General features: G+C 59.8%; 1 protein-coding gene and 1 long non-coding RNA gene across 4 annotated transcripts; one reads left to right on the top strand and one right to left on the bottom strand.

Moving 5' to 3' along the window:
- Nucleotides 1–217: 217 nt before the first annotated feature.
- On the bottom strand, nt 218–9,590 carry LHX5 (LIM homeobox 5). The gene is made up of 5 exons (XM_032311271.1): nt 9,059–9,590; nt 6,724–6,947; nt 5,715–5,992; nt 4,854–5,019; nt 218–1,101 (listed from the first exon to the last, which is right to left on the bottom strand). Exons 1-5 carry the CDS (start codon nt 9,229–9,231, stop codon nt 734–736), a joined length of 1,209 nt encoding a protein of 402 aa, XP_032167162.1. The 5' UTR covers nt 9,232–9,590; the 3' UTR covers nt 218–733.
- Nucleotides 9,591–9,734: 144 nt separating this feature from the next.
- LOC116572243 lies at nt 9,735–16,999 on the top strand. Of its 3 annotated transcripts, XR_004278177.1 has the most exons (4): nt 9,737–9,806; nt 10,953–10,981; nt 11,516–11,592; nt 12,646–16,999. It is a non-coding gene; the product is annotated as an uncharacterized LOC116572243 (long non-coding RNA). The 3 variants fall into 3 exon arrangements; XR_004278176.1 differs by lacking the exon at nt 12,646–16,999 and having other exon boundaries at nt 11,516–11,790; XR_004278175.1 differs by lacking the exons at nt 10,953–10,981; nt 11,516–11,592 and having other exon boundaries at nt 9,735–9,806.
- Nucleotides 17,000–17,937: the final 938 nt, after the last annotated feature.

The raw sequence follows: 17,937 nt of genomic DNA, 5'->3' as shown, positions 1-17,937 counted from the left end.
CCCCCCGCCCCGGGCTCACAATAAATGTCAAAGGAAGGAAGGGCTGGTGGGGGTGGGTGGGGGGTGCCTGTCCCCCCTCCCCCCCCGCCCCGGGCCGGAGGTCCGGACCGCCCCCTTCCTAGAAAGCTGACCTTGATCCTCAAGTGTGGCCACCAGGGGGCGCCCGCGCGCAGGCGGCTCCGTCCTCCCGCCGGTGACCCCCCCCCACTCGAGCGCGCCCCCTCCCCTCTCCATCTTCTCGCGCCCTCTCCGGCGGGCGCTCGCTCCATCTTCTCTCTTCCTCATTTTGCTCCCTTCCCTCGCTCTCCCTTCACTCTCTCCCTTTTTCTTATCATCTTGTTTTAAAGACGGGGAAAGCAGAGTGAGAAATAAGGTCACCAAAATGCCACTCGGATGGCAGAGAGGGGGAACGACCAGCTCCGGCCCTCGGTCTCAACCCTCTGTTGGTCCAAAGAGGTGGTGGTGGTAGGGGCAGGGGGGAGTCTAGAGCGTGCTGGAAATCTGTCGACCCTCCGCAGTATTGACTTTGGTCCCGAGCACCGCTCGCGCCGCCCGGAGAGCCCTGGCAGCGGGCCGGGGTGGGGGTGGGCGGACCCGGGGGCGCCCCGCCGCGCGTCCTGCCGCGCGTCCCTCCGAGGAGCCTCGGCCGCTGGGTGCGGACCCGGGAGGGAACCCCTGAGCGCGGCGTTTCGGTTCGGGCGGCTGCGTCCGGGGGCGGCCCGGCCCGGCGGCCTTACCACACGGCGGCCTCGTTGAGCTCGGGGTTGGGGTGCGACAGGGGTCCGCTGTAGCCGCTGGCGCCGCTCATGGGGAAGGGCGGGCTGGGCCCGCCGCTGAACACCTCGCCGGGCAGGGGGTGCAGCGCGCCGGGCAGGCCCGGCTCGGGGCTCGGCGTGTCCGGGTGCGAGATCATGTCGGTGAACCTGGGGTTGTCGGCGGCGTGCGGGCCGGCCAGAGGCGGCTCCAGCGCTCCCAGCGGCGTCGAGCCGGGTCCCGACGCGGCCAGGAAGCTCGAGTCGGCCGGGGACTGAGCCTGTGACGGTGGGCCGTGCGCGAAGAAGTCGTAGTTGCCTCCGGGCGCGTAGTAGTCGCCTTGATAGTCTGCGGGCCGGGACCGGGAGGAGACAGGGACAGGTCAGAGGCGGCCAGGCCTGGAAGGGGACCCGCGTGGACAGAGGCCCAGACCCAGCGGGGACCGGGGGACACTGATTCAGGGTGGTGAGCCCCGCAGAGACGGAGAGAGCGCGCGGCTGGCTGAGGAGGGTCTGCGGGGGAGGAGGCAGCAGACCCAGAGCCAGTGTCAGGGAGAAAGACTGTCAGAGGTGCCCAGAGGTCCCCGACACCTACCCTGAGACGCCCACAAAGCAGAGGGAGAGACTCAGAGACAGAAGCACAGAGAGAAAGATGTTGTGACTTCCAAGTCAGAGGTTCCCCACAGACAGAAAGGGAGAAAGACAGTGAGTGGCAGGGGAGACACAGACAGTGACCCATCCTAGACTGTGTCTTAGGACTGGGGAGAGATCCACAGAGAGCCAGAGAGAGACACAGAAAAAGCCAGAGACAGGATCAGTGAGCGATCGGCAGAAAACAGAGTGACAGGGGAGCAAAGAGGGAACACAGCGAGGAGCCCCAGGACTCCGGTCAGAAAAGAGACTTAGAGGTACCAAGACCAAGGCAGAGACAGAGACCAGGACGACGGTCTAGGACAAGCACAGAGAAAGAGAAGAGAACAGACGTGTGGTTAGAGACACACTGGTAAAAACCTGTGAGAGACCCCGGGGCGAGAAGAAAGGTCAGGAGAGGCAGAGGCGCCCACAGATCCGCCAGATGAGTCAGAGACATCAGAGATGCGTGGAGTAGAGCTTGGCGGTGAGGCTGGGGTGGACAGAGACCAGAGCATCAAATGGTTGAGGGGGGCGGCCGCCTGGCGAGGAAGAAGCCAGATCTAGACCCCACACCCCAGCAGTGGAGAGGGACTGGCGAGTTGGGCCAGGGCCATAGCCAACAGCACTCCGATCCCACAAGGCAGTTGAGTACCGTCTTCTTCCCCGAGATTACCCCGTGGACCTGGCCCACCCACCCTTCACCCCCTCTAGTCCAGCCCTGCGGCCTTCTGGGTGAATGTGGGGGTCTGGCCATCCACGCCACCTCCCTAGGCCTGACAAGGGCATGCCCTGATCACCCACATCCAACATTTCACGAGCGCTTAAACATGCATTTGCCTGGACACCCAGTTTCTGAAATATTTGGGGACAGAATCCTCTTGAGAATCTGCTGATAGCTATGGGCTCTCTCCAGAAAAATGCACAAATCGCATTTTTACCCCAAAAATCAGGGGGCGTAAGGGCTCCAGGTTATAAACCCAGCCATTTTCAATAAATGGTTTCTGCATCAACTGTTTGACCTCTTCCCAGAGTCCTCTCTCTGGGGACCTCCTCCAGGTCTGTCTCCTGAGGGGTTGGGGTGCGGGACCCCCATGAAAGGAGCCCCTTGTCGCCGGCACCCGTGACAATAACCCGCTTTGTGCGGTGGGAAAACCAGCGCACACCCAAGCGGGGCTTCCTCAGCAACACCCCCTTCACCCCGCGCTGGGTCTTCGGGTCTCAGTCACCAGGGTGACTTCTGGACGTCCCCTGAAGCCCGGCCCCCCTTCTTTCTCCAAACCCTTAAATCAGCCCAAATAGGGGTGCCCTAAGGCGCGGCCTGTAGACGGTTTAAGCAACAGCTAAAACGGTCGCCAACTACTTTTTAAAAACCACTCATTCCATTCTCCCCGAAAGTGAAGTGAAAGGTTGGAAGCGGCGAATTGGGGCCCCTAAGAGACGGGGATGGGGGATGGCTGCGGCCCGCAGCGAGCCGGCAAGCCAGCAAGGGCCGCGGCCCCCGCGCGGAGCGCGCCGCCTCCGCCCATATGGCGGCCGGGCCGGAGGTAATTGGAACAAACGCCGTCTGAAAAGGGCACAAAAGCCGCAGCTGGGGCTTTGTCCGCGCTCCCACGGGGAGCCGCCGGCCCCGCCGCCCAGCCCCTTTCTCGCCCGCTGCCGGCCGCCGCCGCCCGGATCTCCCAGCGCGGACTAGGCGGGGCTGCCTCCCTGGGGCTGGGGGGTCCTGCCCCCCATTCCGGAGAAAGAGGGGCCCGCGTGTCCTGGCCCCCACCCCATCCAGCAGACTCGCGGGTAGAGGAGGCGGCGGGACTGGTGGAGGCACACCAGTCCTCGGGGAAACCTTGCTTAATTACCCAGGCGGGGAGAAATTCCGGACTGCGCCGTCCCACCACCTCCCCGCACTGGTCGGAGATGGTGTGCAGAACGAAGCAAAGATAGGGAGAATTCGTGGCTGAAGACAGCAGGACGGGTCCACCATCCAAGCTGCCCTCGGCATCTGCAGCCCCAAACCCGGGCAATGACATCGCACAGTCTCTCCCCCAGAAGCAGACCCGCACAATTTGCCCACAATTTCACCCTGCGGTGGGCCTGGCCAGACCTGAAGATCTAACCTCCTAGGAGGACCATGTGCTGAAGCCTTCCTTCCTGGGTCTGCCTGGGTACGGCAGGGCCTACCCTACACGTTGGCCCTGGCATTGCCTCCAAATCCACGTGTCTAAGAAAACTCATCTCTCCCCAAACTGGGCCACTAGCCTCCCCGCTCCCCAGGCCCGTGGCACTGAACAACTCAGCAGAGATCGGTCTCAAGCACTGGCACTCTGAGGGCTTTCCAAATTCAGAGGCTCAGAAACACAAGGGGGAGGTGTTTTCCTTGAGCCCAAAGGTGGGGGAAGGACCATGAATGGATTTCCTAGAGCACCTGGGGTCTCAAAAAGCCAGTAAGGGAGCTGGGACGGCCGTGGGGGGTTGGAATGGGTCATCACTGCCGGTAGGAAGGAAATGGAGGGGTGAGGGGACAAGACAGGAAGGAGAAAAGGGAAGGAAGAAAGGGAGCAGGGGCAAGGAGAGTTCACCGGAGCCTGAGCCCCAAAACACCAGCGGCAGAATGCCTCTCTGCGGAACTCCAGCTCCTTGCAGAGAGTGGGTAACTGGGTGGGCCCATCTCTTACACTTCCAACCCCAGTGAACACTGGTGCGCTTGGGGCTGGACAATGGGCGAGAGTCCTGCCCACAGAGCAACTGCCCGCATCCTGGCTAACAGTGCCAGACGCTGAGCGCATAGTCCCCGAGGCGGCACAGGAGGTTTGGACTGGCAAGCTAGCTAGCAGGTGGCCCCGGATGGATTCGGACCCCTCCATCCCTACTGCCTGCGCTGCCCTCCAGTGCCTATGTTCCTGCTGGTGCCAAGTGCACCACACCGCCAAGGGCAAGGGCAGCAGGAAGGCTGGGAGTCAGGTGGGGCCAGCGTGCATGTCGATTTGCAGTGTTCTCCTTGGTATGATGCTTGGAGTGTGGGAGCCTGTGAATCTCTTTGGGTGTGTTCGTCCGTGAGTGAATCTGCAGGAGTGGCACGCACCTGTGTGTGTTGTTGTATGTGATCACGTGCCTAGATTTGTATCCCCGAGGTCTCTGAACTCCAGTGCGTGCGCATAAGGGAGTGGCACCCGTGTAGCTTGCGTGAGTGCGTGTTTATCTGCGTGTATCACTGTATGGGTGAGTGGACCCATGCATCTGATTTTGTGCCCAGGAGGTATCTATGGGTGAGCGGGCGCTCGTCTGTTGCTGTGTGTCTGTTAAGGGGTGTTCATGATTGTGTATGTTCCGCGTGCACAGAAGGGAGGGAGGGATCCCCGGCGGCCAACACTGCCCGCATCCCACCCTGCGGTCCCTGCGTCCTCAGTCCCCAAAACCGCAGGGGCCTGGTTGTAGCGCAGCGCGTTCCAGGGTGGGCGGGGGCGGAGTCCTTACCTCCGTAGTAGGTGTACGGAGTGGACCCCAACATCTCAGACTCGTCCAAGCGGCCGCCCAGCGGACGCATGCGCCGCGGACTCCGGAAGAAGGCGTGTCTCCGGGCGCCCAGTGCGCTCAGCTGTTTCATCCTGCGTTCTTTGGACCTTCGGTTCTGGAACCACACCTGGGACAGGGCGGGAATTGTGAGCTCGGGTCCAGGGTGCCGATGACTCCCTGCCCAGGCCTCCCCTTCTGGGTCCTATAGCCTTCTCCGCAACAAGACTGCCCAGAGGCGGGGGCCGGGCGGATTAGGCCAGGAGAGGTGGAGAGGGGCTTCGGAGAACCAGCCAAGGGTGAAGGATTTCGCGGACCCGTGGGGCGACTCATAAAGACTTGGGCTTCCTGGTCCTCGGCCCGCCCTCGGCCTGACGGCTTTATAAAGGCCTCCCGCCCTGCACGGCTCTAGTCCTGGCCCCTCGGCTCCCCAGCCTCCCCAGCCTCTCCAGCCGGGTTCTGGCGGTCGGTCTGTCTGCCGGCGCACCCGCACAGGGAGGGGGGCACGTGAAAAACCTTGCCCCTTTCTCTGCTCCGAAAGATGGCAGGAGAGGAGGGATACCCCCGTGAGGCTTAAAACTCTCCTTGAACGGGGAGCGGGCGGGATTTCGAGGGGTGAGTGACCCGCCCAAGACTGCACCGTCGAGAGTACAGCAGGACTATACGCGATCTTTTGGTTAGAAGTTCGACCGGCTAGCCCTGACGTCGGGCACACAGTCTGCGCTTCGGCAGACCCGAACTAGGCCCCCTCTCAGCCAAGGGGGCTGGGTGGGAGGCTCCCGGACTCAGCTAGCCTGGGGATGGGTGACCGGGGGCCGGCCGCACCTGGATCACGCGCATGTTGAGGCCGGTCTCCTGCGCCAACTGTTCGCGGATGTGGCGCGTGGGCTTGGGCGTGGCGGCAAAGGCGGCCTTGAGCGTCTCCAGCTGCTTGGCTTTGATGGTGGTGCGCGGGCCGCGCCGCTTCGTGCCGGAGTTCTGCTCCTCGTTCTCGTTGTTGGCTGTCTCCTTGTCCGACGACGTCGAGTTGTCCGTCTCCTTGGGGTCGTCCTGGAGTGGGTCCTGGAGGTCCGGGGACAAACTGCGGTCCGTACAGGATGACACTGCGGCGGACGGAACGGGAAGAGGACAGCGGCGTCAGCGGCGGCCCAAGGTCTCTCCAATCGGGGAGCCGCTTCCCACCGATCCAGGTCCCCGCCATCTGCGCGCCTGGTTCCCCTCCGAGCCACGCGACAGCCCCTCCCCCCAGGGGTCCGGCGCCCGCCCACTCTCTCCAGGTGGGGCCCTGCCTCAGAAGGGACCCATCACAAGCCCCCTCGGGGCACTTTTGGGCTACCGCTTGGCTAAAGGGGAGGCGCGCCCTCTGGGGAAGCGCGGCCTGGGTGGAGAGGGGAAGGGAGGAGGCTACAGATGCCCTCTGGGCCTCAGATCTTCCTCCCCATTTCTCCTTCATCCGGACCCCAATTGCGGTCCTCCCAGTGCAGCCTGAAATTACCAGGAACTGAAAAGACTCCGAAAAGGGGGGAATTGTGTGTCTCCAAATTGGGGGAGGAGGGCAACTTGGGAAAGGCCTCTCCGTGGAAGGAGGTGGGGTGGGGAGCTGGTAGCCCTCTCCTGTAGGACAGACTCCAAATGCTAGCCCCATTCCCCAGCGCCGCCCCCCCACCCCCCGCAGGCCTCTCTACCGGCCCTTTCATTTGCCCTAGAAATGCCCGGTGGGAGTGGAGAGCTCTGAGCCGGGCACAGAATGCGCACAAGGGCCCAAGTAGAAACCGCCAGGCTGGCCTGAGGGTCTTTTAGGGCCTGAGGCTGGGGAGGGGAGAAGATCGCCTACCTGAATTGAGGCTGCCCTCCTTGAGGCTGGAGGAGCTCAGGTAGTCGTCCTTGCACACGAACTTGTTCTCGTCGATGACGTAGAGCTCCTCGCCCGTGGACAGCTGCTTGTTGCACACCATGCAGGTGAAGCAGTTCAGGTGGAAGACCTTACTGCGGGCCTTGCGCACCAGGTCGCTGGGCGAGATGCCTTGCGCACAGCCTGCACACTTTGTGCCAAAGCGCCTGCACACACAACATGGCCTGTCACCTTGGAGCAGCCCGGGGGGGGCCCGTCCTCTTGAGCCCCTGACCGCTTCCCACCCACCCTAGGCTTTGAGAGGTCCCCATTTCCACATCTGCCAAATGAGAGCCCCCATCCTGTACTCTCTGGCTAGTGAGAGAGAGGGAAGACAAATGTCCTGGGCTGTTCTTGGGGCTGGGACTGTCACGCTCTGTTCACGTTTATTCGTCTTCCCCAAGGTTTAGAGCAATGGGTGCAGCTTTCAGCCAAGCACAGACCCAGAGCACCCCAAGGTGCTCCCCGCATCCCTGCCAGATCTGCCTGGGCTGCTTGAAACCAACTTGGCCATCCAAGTTATTTACATCTTAAGCCAGGCCAGCCAGGTTTGGGCCACTCCTTGGCTTTGCCTCCTGGATCCTGTCCAGTCTGCTGCGGCCCAGGTAAGGCCAGTTGGCCTGGCTGGTAGGTCCAAGCCATGGGGTGGGGAGCCCCTCTCCTGAGCTGGATCTGAGCAAGTGGGAAGGAACCAATTGCTGATTCCCAGTGCCAGCAGCTCCCAAGGCCTTCCAGTCCCCACTCTGGGACCCGTGGGAGCTAGCTGGCCTTGTGGACAGCAGAGCCTCAGAACAGCAGACTGTGGAAGGTAGGGATTGAGTCCCCAACTCCCCCCCAAATCTCCGGCCCTGGCAGGCACCGGGAGAATGTGACCAGAAGGCGATGCTAAGCCTGCATGGCCATTACGGAGGATCTCTCAAATTCCCCCTTTCCCGCGTTCCCGTTCCCATTCTAAATCCCTTTCTTTCTTCCTTGAGCGCTTGGAGAAGGCCCGTCTCCCCCAAGTGGGTGGTGGCAGCCAGCACTGGGAGGGGTGAGGTGCGGGTAGAGAGGGAGAATGAGGGCCCAGGACCTTGGGGCCCCACATCTACTCATACCCATGTCTCTAAACAGGGCGAATTTGGGTGACGTTGATGTAGTGAGGGCATTAGAAGCCATAAGTCACTTTTGGCCTTATCCGGCAGCGTAATTGGCCATATGCACCTTATCAAAAATCATTAGGCACTTTGCAAGCACCCCACATTAGGGGCCTCAGGCCTCCGGAGCCAGGGAGTTTACACGTGTAAAGCCGTGGCTGACATTTTCTCCTATTCAAATTCCCTAGTGCCGAGCCGCTGGGGCCGGTGAGCAGCCTTTCTCCACGGTGTTAATCACGCCCCCCTTCCTTCAGTGCCCGGAATTCACAGGCACAAAGCCGGCTGCGGGCGCCTGGTGGAAACAGGCAGGGCTGAGCTGCCGGAAACCCCACAGCCTTCCTGGTCATCCCTTGGCATTTCCCAGGTGGGGAAACTGAGGTTCAGAAAAGTGACCTGCCCTGGCTCACCTGAGGGCCCCTATGGGCAGCAAGGGAAGGTGACACATCGCAGACTGGACCCTGAAGGTCCTGATTCTCAGCTTCAATTTCATTTGTACATTTCAAGAGGGGAGGAAATGTGTAAGGAGTTGGTGGAGGGGGAGCCAGGAGAAGGTTCCCTCCCTCCCTCATCAGAAGAGATCTTCTGGGCTGAGCCCCCTCGGAGTTGGGGAAGTTTCTGTTTGTCCAGGAGGGCTCTGGGGCCCTGGCCTGCTGGGAGGTCAGCGCCCCCCCCCCCCCCGGGGCTCCTGCACTCCGCCCGGTGGGAGAAGCCTTCAGCAGCCCCTAACTTAGGCAAAAATTCTTCCTCTCTCAGAACAGGGTTTGAACTTCCACCCTGGAAGGGATTGAGGTCCCTGGGGTCGCAGCTGCAGGAAAGGGGCAGAGACGCGCGGGGAGCAAGTTTGTAAGGGCTTCTTCGCCCTGCCCCGCCGCGGCTCCAAGCCGGCCTGGAGGAGCGGACTAGAGCCTGCGAAGCAGCGTTTTTCTTACTCCACCCGGGCTCGGCGCTTTCCCGGACCAAGGACAGGACGAGAGCAGCGGGCTGCCCCGCTTCCCGTGTAAGCTTGTGAGCCCAGGAGGCAGGTTGCGCGGTTTCCCCTTCCCCGGCGCCCCAACGGAGCGCGCGCAGGGCTGGCGCGCGGGGCGGGCGCGCAGGCGGCAGGCGGCAGGGTGGCGGGGCGGCGGGGCGGCGCGGCCTCTTACCTGAAGAAGTCATTTTTGCAGTAGAGCTTGCCCTCGCGCGAGAAGCACTTCTCCGAGAGGTTGGTCTTACACTCGCAGCACTGTACGCATTTGATGTGCCACGCGCGGTCCAGCACGTTCAGCAGGAAGCGGTCTAGGATGGGCCGCTCGCAGCCGGCACAGTGCACCATCATAGCGCCCCGGCGACTCGGGCCGCCCTGCCCTCCCTTTGGGCCCCCGGCCCTCGGGCCCCCGGGCCCCGCTGCTGCACTCCGCCTCTTATCTCGGCCGCCGCCGGGCGAGTCCGGTCCGGACCAAGACTCAGCCGGTCAAGTCCTTGGGTGATCGCTGGCCTGGCGCTGGGCTGCCCGGGGTGGGGTGGGGAGGGGTGGCTTTCACAGCCTCATGCCCGGGGCCGCGCGTCCCAGTGCTTGTTCCGGGCTCCCCCAGGTGTCTTGGGTGGCTAACGGCCTCGGCGCTGCGGAGCGGCTTTCCCCGGTGGCGGAGGCGCCGGCACTTTCCCCCACTTTCAAGCGGTCCCGATCCTCATCTTTGTCTGGCCGCCGCCTAATTCGCGCATCCTTATTCAGATTTGGTGACGTGGCGCGGCACGTAGGGGGCCCGGCGGCCAATGGGCGCGCGGTGGCCATGGCAACCTCTTAAATTTATAGCATATCTAAATTGGCTACAGCGTTGCGGTCCGGACAGAGCAAAAAAAACAAGGCATCAGTATTGTTGAGTATTAGCTTGTACCTGGTTCGGAGGCTAAGTAAGTATTTACCTTCCAGTTTGGGGCTGGGGGCGGGGGGCCGCGCGATCTGAAAACTGCATCTCCCTTCCTCTCTCTTCTCACAAATATCTGGGGGCCAGGATTCCAGGGCCTGATGGGAGAGGGACCCCTGCCCCGTTCGCTATCCCCGGAACTTGCAGAAGTTGCCCGAGTCCCGGAGCGCGGTCTACGTCCGCCTCCTCTTCGCGAGTCCAGCCCGCCCAAATTAGACTCCCTCATCCTCGCGTCCCTGGGGTCTGCGCCCTGGAGCTGCGACAACGCGGTTCACGGGGCTCCCAGAGCCGGGCCCAGCTTCTTTTGTCATACACCGAGCTGGGGCCCGGCCTGGCCTTTCTCATGGACACAGAGAGAGAGCGAGAGCGTGAGAGCGTGAGCAAGCGAGCATGAGCGCGAGCCGTGCCCTTTGGGTATCTTTCCCTGCGCAGGCCCAGGCCCAAGTTGGGGGAGGATGTCTTCTGGCCTGGTCCGGGACCCCGGAGTTTCAGGCCTGAGCGCGCGGCCCACGGGGCTCAGGGCGAGATTTGGGGAGGAGGCGGTCAGGGGAGGCGGGTCTTTCTGAAGCCTGATCAGAGGTGGAGGTCACCACGTCTCTCCTTTTCTTGGCGCACCTTCCAGATCTCGGGCCAGCCAGTTAGGGCGCCGGGATGAGTGGGTCGCACTGCCCTGGCGGGGAACGCTAGCGATTTCGTGGGCGCTGCTTGCACACCCGGTGCGCGGGTTATATGTGCAAGTTCCAATCTCTGTAGGATGCAGGAAGAGTGGCCCGTTGTTAGGGAGTTGAGGGTCTGGGGAGTGTAGGGGGCGGGGGAGTGCTTGCAGGTGTGTGTGAAGAGGGAGATGGGGGTCTGGGGATAGAGGAAGAAGCCAGGCCTCCTTTCCCAAGGGGGCCAGCCTGGACGCGGGGCACTCCAAGTTTGGGAGGCCGAGAGGGCTCCGCAGGATTTTTCCATCCTGCTCCCGGAAAGTCTTGGCAGCCCGCTGACTGGGGAGGTGGGCCCTGGGCAGGAGGGAGCCAGAGAAGTGTGTTTGTGGCAAGCCTTGGTTGTGAATGTGTGTTTGGGTGCATTTACTGAGTTTGTTAGTGTATATTTGCTGTTTGAGAATTGCATTTTTGGCTGTTTCTAGACCATAATCCATCATGCGAGTACATTTGGGTATGTGTCTTTTTTGTGCGAATTTGTGTGTTTGTATTTGTGCATAGTTCTGCTGTGTATTTGTCTGTGGACTCTTATTTTCGTTGGTCTGTGTATAGGTGTGTCTGCTTACTTTTGGACACTCGAATGTGAGGGTGTTTGCTTATGCATCTGTGTACAACTATTCTGTGTGTGTACTAGCATTGGTGTGTATGTCAGTAGACTTTAAAAAAAAAACTTAATGTGTGTGTTTGTGTGTGGGTGACCGTGTGCATGCTTGAGATCCCGGGTGGATGTGACTGGGTGTGTTTGTGAATGCAGAATTTTGTGGATTTTTGTTTGTGCGCCATTCACAATGTGTGTGTCTGCATGGGATAGCAGTATTTTTGTTTATATGACTCCTGGAGGGGTTTTTTTTGGGGGGGGGATGCGTGTTGTGTGTGTCCTCCTAGCATTGCTTTTGTGGGTTTGGCGGGGACAGGATTTCTGGATGCCTGTGTGGGGGCGTTTGGTGGAGTCACAGAGATGCTGACTTCTCTCTCTGTTCCTGTCTAGGCCTAGCTCTGGCCCCCACAGTCTCTAGGGGAGGTGATCTGGCTGGGGACAGGAAATTGACAGATGCTGGTCACCAGGTGGGACACTGACCCACAGCTGGGCCTCTGAAAAGAAGTCCCCAAATCGGGTAGCTGCTGCCTGATGGTGCTGTTACTCCATCCTCCAGCTTGTCCAGGGACAGGTGTCTACACCACGTAGTGTAGCGGTGTGGCTGGTTAGACCCTGGCTCGGCCAGGCACAAGTAAACTGCATCTCGCCTGGTACCCCCCCCCCCCTCGTCCAGCTGGGAGAGGTCCAAGAGCCCCAGACTAAATCGCAGTTTCTGGAAACACCTGGCCCTACCCTCGTGGGGCACGAGGAGCCCTGAGACCCATCGAGACAGGGTCCAAGAGAACCAAGAACACAGCAAGAGAGAGGTACCAGGCTGGAAGTGGAGGCCAATCGGGTTGCCTACTCGCCCTTTGTTTCACGGGGGTTTCTCTCTCCCTCGTCTGTTTTCCTTTCCGTCTCCTTTTCTTTCTGATGTTCAGCCTCTGTTCTCTTTCTGTTTCCCTTTCCCTCTGTTTCTCCATCACTTTCCTTCTTGATTTCACTGTTTTTATTTCCTTTCCTCTGCCTCTCTACTGGGCGTCCAAATCCAGCACCCGACTCAACGCTGCAATGAACAGTTCTCATCCTGCACCGCACAGCTATCGGGTTGCTGGAAAACTCACATACAGTCATTAAAGTCCCCCATCTGACAGCCTCTGCCCTGCTCTGGACTAGGCGCCCGAACCTGTCCTCCTCTAATGCCCCCCCCCAACTCTGGTCCTCCCTGAGAGCTGGGGTGCTTCGTCTTCCCAGCCCTGGCTTTGCCAACACTGCCTGGCTGCTGGGGCCTGTGTACTGGGCTCCACATGGGAAAAATCCCCACCTCCTGGGTATGTTTAAATGCCAATGCACAGCCAGGCCCCAGGCTGTGGGAGGTAGCAGGAGTTGGGGACAGTCTCAGAGAGCAACTGTGGTTCTTCCGGAGCCTGGATGTTGTGGGGGGGCCGAATGCCGGAATTTGCAGGAGATGAGGGCTCTACTTCCAAAATCCCTGGTCTGGCCTTCTGCCTCCTATACCTGAGTTTGCCCATTCTCTCCAGGTCACAGACCCTCTGAAGTTGCCCTGCGAGCCTCAGCCCAGCCCAGCCCCCGTCCAAAACCTCCGTGGCCCGGCCGCGCTGCAGGAAACCCGGCTTGGCCTTTGCCAGCCCTCCACCTTCCAGGGAGCACGGCATCCGAAAAACGCCAGCAGACCAACTATTAGACGAATTATCCCGCCCTAACAGCACTAACAGATGGCGACCAGGCAGCAAAATCCCCTCCTATATGTAACTAATAAACCGCTTGTGTCTTAACAGGGTAATGCACGGAGACGCAATGTCACTTATACAAGATGTTGATGAAATTTACTATATAAAAATCTTCCTCCTAGACTAAAGAGTATCAACATTACAACTCGACAGACGGCGGCGGGATAAGTAAAACAGACAAAAGACAAACAAGATAATAATCTGTTTCCAATCACTTAAGCCCTGTAGAGTTAGTAATATGCGGTTTGCATATTCCCCCTTGAGTTCGGTAATTAATTACCGGCGAAGAGGCACACACCCGCCCGGGGTGGGAGTTTTGAAGCGCACTGAGCTGGGGCTTGGGTGGGGTGGGGGGCGGCTTTCCTGTCTTCTCCAGCCTGGGAGGCAGGGCAGCCGCCGGAATGGGGACTCTTCGGGGCATCTGGAGATGACCTACCCCTCAGGCTAAAGAGAATTTTCTCTCGCACCTCCCTATTCCTCACTGGAAACTCTCTTGCGTGGGTTGCGGGGGGAGGGACGTGGTGGTGGTTCAGCAGCTCAGAAGGAACGTGGGGGCTTTTCTGGCAGTCGGATGATCTCCTTTCGCCCCTCTGAAGGCATCCCCTCCCTTTGAATGGGCCGGAGTGGCTTGCTTTCTTGGGGAACGCGCACTCTGAGGAAACCCGATAGGTGCGCCCCTCGTTCTCTCCTCCGCGCGGTATCTTGGGCGGCGCAGCGGGTCCTCTCCCGACTTCGATCATTACTTCCCCCCAACCCCCCAGCCAAACGCCTTCTCCTCACCCCCCCCCCACCCCGCCCCCAAGAGCCGGCGCGGCTTTAACATTAAACAAACGCAGCGAGCGTCTCAGAGCTGCGCTCTCGGCCGGGTCTGCGCGGCGGCGGCGGCGTTACAAATTGTAAATTTAAATTGCTCGCCGGATTCATTACCTCCCCTCTTTGATTTCAGCCAGCCGTGAAAAATTATACTGGTGTACCACTGAGAAACTGTTTTGCCGCAAAGAGCCCGCGCCTAATCACTGGCTTTCTCCCTCCGACAAAAGTGTAATTATTTTGTTTGGGGTGTAAATATAGGCCGCGCCGCGCACACACACTCAGCGTCCCGCCGCGCCGCCGCGCACTGCCCGCCGCCGCGCGGCATCGGCCCGAGTAGGAGCGAGCGGAGAGGCCGGGCCCTGCTGCCCTGAGGCCTGAGAAGAGCGGTTGGTTTGGCGCTCCGGCGAGACCCAGAGAGCCGAACTGGCAGGCCAGGTCCCCAGTCCCTGTCCTCAGGAGTTCGGGTTTGCCAGAGGACGCCCAGAACGTGTGCGCCCTGGCTGGCCTGGGTGGACGCTGGTGGGGCCTGATGCGAGGGTCAGAGCTAGCGCTCTGGCCTGGGTATCCGCGCAGGGATGCGGAAGGAATGTAGGGGTGGGTCAGCCTCCCGGGAGCTCCGAGGGGGCGGCCACCGGGTGGCAGCCCTGAGTCCAGGCTGGAAAAGTATCTGGGCTTGGGCATCCCCAAGAGCACCGGGGCGTAGGCGGAACCCTGGAAGACAGAGGCGATAAGGCCGGTGTGCCCCTTGCGCTCTGCCTTGGACTGCTTGGTTTCCAGAACATCTCCGCGGGGTGCAGGGCCTTCCTGTCAGCTGAATTGCGCACGGCTTAATTAACGGTCTCGTTAACTGGGCAGGCCCGACCTGGAACGTTTAATCAAAAAGGCAGGGAATCCCTCTGTTTCCCTTCTTCCTTCCTTCCTTCCTCCCCCCTCCCTCCCTCCCTGTCATTCGCTAGCTGACCCACCCACGCACCCTTCCTTCTTTCCTTTCTCCTTCCTTTCTTCCTTCTTCTATTTATTCAACAATGGCACTCCTCCCCATTCTCCCGCCCTCCTGAGTCCCCTTCCCAGTGCTGGGAAGAGGTGGGGGCGGCTCTGGAGTCTGAACTTAACCCCTGCCCAATATCTGGACTGGGACTCAAAGGGGCCTGTAGGGTGCAAGCCTGCAGGGGTTGGGCAACACTGTCGTGTTGGGTGGCTTTGGGACAGGCACCGGTGCCAGAAGGCTGTGTCAGCTTCAGGGGAGCCAAGAGTCCGGCCATGATGGAGGTTGGCTGGGCAGACTTACCAGACACCTGGCATCTCGGAGAGGAAGCAGGTGGGGAGGACAGTGGCTGAACAGGACTTTGGGTTGTGGGAGATCCAGTCCCAAAGTGAGTGCATGTGCTTGGTAACGCTGGCCAGCTTAGAGACCCAGATGCTTCTGTGGCCAAGGCCAGGTGTAGGGGCCCCTCTCTCCTTCCTGCAAGCCCGAAGCCTGGAAGGCACCCCCTCCCCCAGTGACCCTAACCTCCTGGTTACCCGGCCAGCTTATGCGCTATATCCCCGAGGTTGTGGGCTGCAACGCATCGCCAAACTCACACTCCAGTCGCTGGAGCACAGGCTGGGGCTGATTTCTGGGGGCCAGAGAGGGTCTAAGGAGGACAGAAAGAAAGGTGCAAGCCAGTCCGCCAACTTGTGAGGAAAATACTGAGGCTTTTGTTCAGAGAGGGAAAACCCCGGCCCTTGGTGCTGAGCTGTGCGCTGTCCCAAGGACTGCCGGCTGGAGCGCAGATCCCAGGCGGCCTGATAAGCCGAAGGTTTGAGCTGAGAACCGCTGGGATCCTCCTCCTCCTTGCCTGGCCTGTTAGGCCTGGAGGCCGGCGCCAGCTGTTTGGCGTGGGAGGGCGGGCAGCTCTGGGAGCTCGCGGCTGTGGTCGCGGCTTCTCTGGCCCCATTGAGCGTATCTGAAGGTGGAGACCATCCTCCCGCGGAGGAAGCTGTTTCCAAGAAGATGCCTGCAACCCTACTCCATCTCCGGAACACGAATGGGGAGAGCTTTCCAGGGACGTTAACCTTCAAATTAAGGGTCCCCTAGACTTTCTAATTACCGGCCAGTGAACGTTTGAGTCTGTATCTTGCGGTCCCTTTCTTTCCTCTAGGTCTTTTTCACGGTCTCGATAACATTGCCCCCCTTCTCCTCTCCTCCTTCTAGCCCACCTCCTCTCCCCGCCCCTCCGTATTCCACCTCCTTTTTGTTAGCCTAATACGGGTTCCTTTATAATTCGCCCGACTTTGGCAGCCCGCGCGCTGTGTGTGTGTGTGTATGTGTGTGTGTGTGTGAGCGCGCGCCCGCGCGCGCGCGTTTATTTCTCGGCTGCTAATGATTGTGTGTTGATAGAGTAAAGCAGTGGCCTCATTAGCCTTTGTTTAGAAGGTGTTAAAAGGGAAATCTGCATCGGAAAGCGGCGGTTTACACCGCAGCCGGGCTGAACAGCGAGCCGGAGCGGGCTGGGTGGGGGGCGTCCCTCCCCCACCTCCACACCTCCAAGCGCCCACCGCCGCGGACCCCGGGAGAGGGGAGGGGCCCAGGGAAAGCGACCCCCAGCTCCTTCCTCCCAAGGCGAGTATGTTTACCCCTCTGAGCGCCCTTCTGCGCCACGGGGACCTCAGCGGGGATCGCGCTTTCTCTAAAACTCCTTTGAGCTGCCCAACAGTGTGCAGTGGCCTTTCTCCTCCAGGTTTCTTGGGGGAGGAGGAGGGGAAGGACAGAATGCTGTTTGGGGGAAATTCCAGGGTTTTTTTTTTTTTCTTTTTCTTTTCCCTGAAGGGGATGGTGAAGCATCTTATTTGGGAGGCGGATACCAATCCATCCACAGTGTCTGGACTGGGCTCCGGGTCTTCTGGCTGGTTGGCTTGCTGCGATATCTCTGTGCTCCAGACGTTGGTGTGGGGGCCCTAAGCTTTAGATCCGCAAGAGTTCTCTTTCTTTCCTCTTAACATATTTGCAGATGGCCAGGGGAAGTCTTCTTGTACAGGAGGCTCATTCTTAAACTTTCCTTGTCTATACCCCACCCTAAGGCTCCACTTGGGGAACAAATTGTGTGAGAACAAATCTTAGCTTCGCTGGCCCACTTCTCTGAAGCTTGGCGAAAGCGCAGAACTTTATTGACCCTGGCTGCATTGTTTTTCTCTCTGTTTATGTATGTTGAGTGTAAGATTTGGAGAATGGGCTTTACACACGGGGCGTTTCTCACTTCCTCGGGAAAGCAAGGTTTTAGGCAAGCGAGAACATGAGAAGAGATTCTTTGTATCCTGGATCTTACGAAAGGGCCCAGAAAAAAAAAAAAAAGTCTTCTGAGCAGCCTCTGTAGGTGAGGTTTGTTGAACTCGGAATCAGATGCTTTCTCTGGTAAAAGGGAGAGAGGCTGAATTCGTGTGCCGGGATGTATGGTTTCTAAACATAACATAATCCATTGCTTTTTGCCAGGCTTAGGTTGAATTGGAAGAAACCCTTTCTCATCTTCCTGGCTTCTGTCTCCCAGGGGTGGTTTTTCCTTTCCTGGGTTTGATGCTGTGAGTCTTGGGCCAAGCTCAGCTGGTCTGGGCGTCCTTGTGTGTCCACAGCTCGGGATGCGCACCAGCGAACTGATCGACACCGCCGGATTTTTTTTTTTCTTTTCTTTTCTTTCTTTATTTTTTTCGGTCGGAGGGTAGGCCTTGTCTGGGGACAGATGTGGGAGGCTGGGGCCTGGGACAGTGACAGTGACAGTGACAGTGAAACGAATTTCAAATTCAATCTGCACTCGCCACGGCGACACCCCAGCCCCCAACACCATGTAGACGGAAGCGGGATTCCGGGTGAAGCCAAGTTAAAATCGGCAGCCGCGATGTGGTGGGATGAAGTCAAAGCCGAGTTCGGAGGATGCGGGGAGAGGATAGGAAGATCTCTCTCGCGCGCTCTCTCTCTTTCTGCTATGCGCGCTCTCTCTCTTTCTGCTATGCGCGCTCTCTCTCTCCGAAGCAGGTTTGGTGGAGAAAGGAACCGGCGCGCCAGCCGTTGCCGTCGGGCTGAGCGCGGGCGCTGGAGTTTGGACGAAGACAAAGACGGGAGCTGTCCGCGGTGCTGACCCTGCCGCGCCGCCGAGGGAGCAAACGGGCTCCTGTAACCTGCCCTCTCTTCCATTACCCCCTCCTTTTGTCTTTCCTTTACTCTGTGATTTTTGCCCACTCCTATGCTCATTTCCCCCCCTTTGTCTTTCCTTAGAACCCGCGCCCTGTACACAGGTA

Source organism: Mustela erminea, chromosome 13 (genome assembly GCF_009829155.1).
Source record: "Mustela erminea isolate mMusErm1 chromosome 13, mMusErm1.Pri, whole genome shotgun sequence".
Taxonomy (NCBI): Eukaryota; Metazoa; Chordata; class Mammalia; order Carnivora; family Mustelidae; genus Mustela; species Mustela erminea.
This window is presented reverse-complemented; position numbering and strand designations above follow the sequence as displayed.

Excerpts from the sequence above, each read along its gene's own strand:
- LHX5 (XM_032311271.1), bottom strand. The coding sequence starts at position 9,231 with ATGATGGTGCACTGTGCCGGCTGCGAGCGGCCCATCCTAGACCGCTTC. Across the intron at positions 6,948-9,058 it reads TGCAAAAATGACTTCTTCAG|GCGCTTTGGCACAAAGTGTG; the intron begins GTAAGAGGCCGC and ends TTGTGTGTGCAG. Across the intron at positions 1,102-4,853 it reads TCCGTACACCTACTACGGAG|ACTATCAAGGCGACTACTAC; the intron begins GTAAGGACTCCG and ends CCCGGCCCGCAG.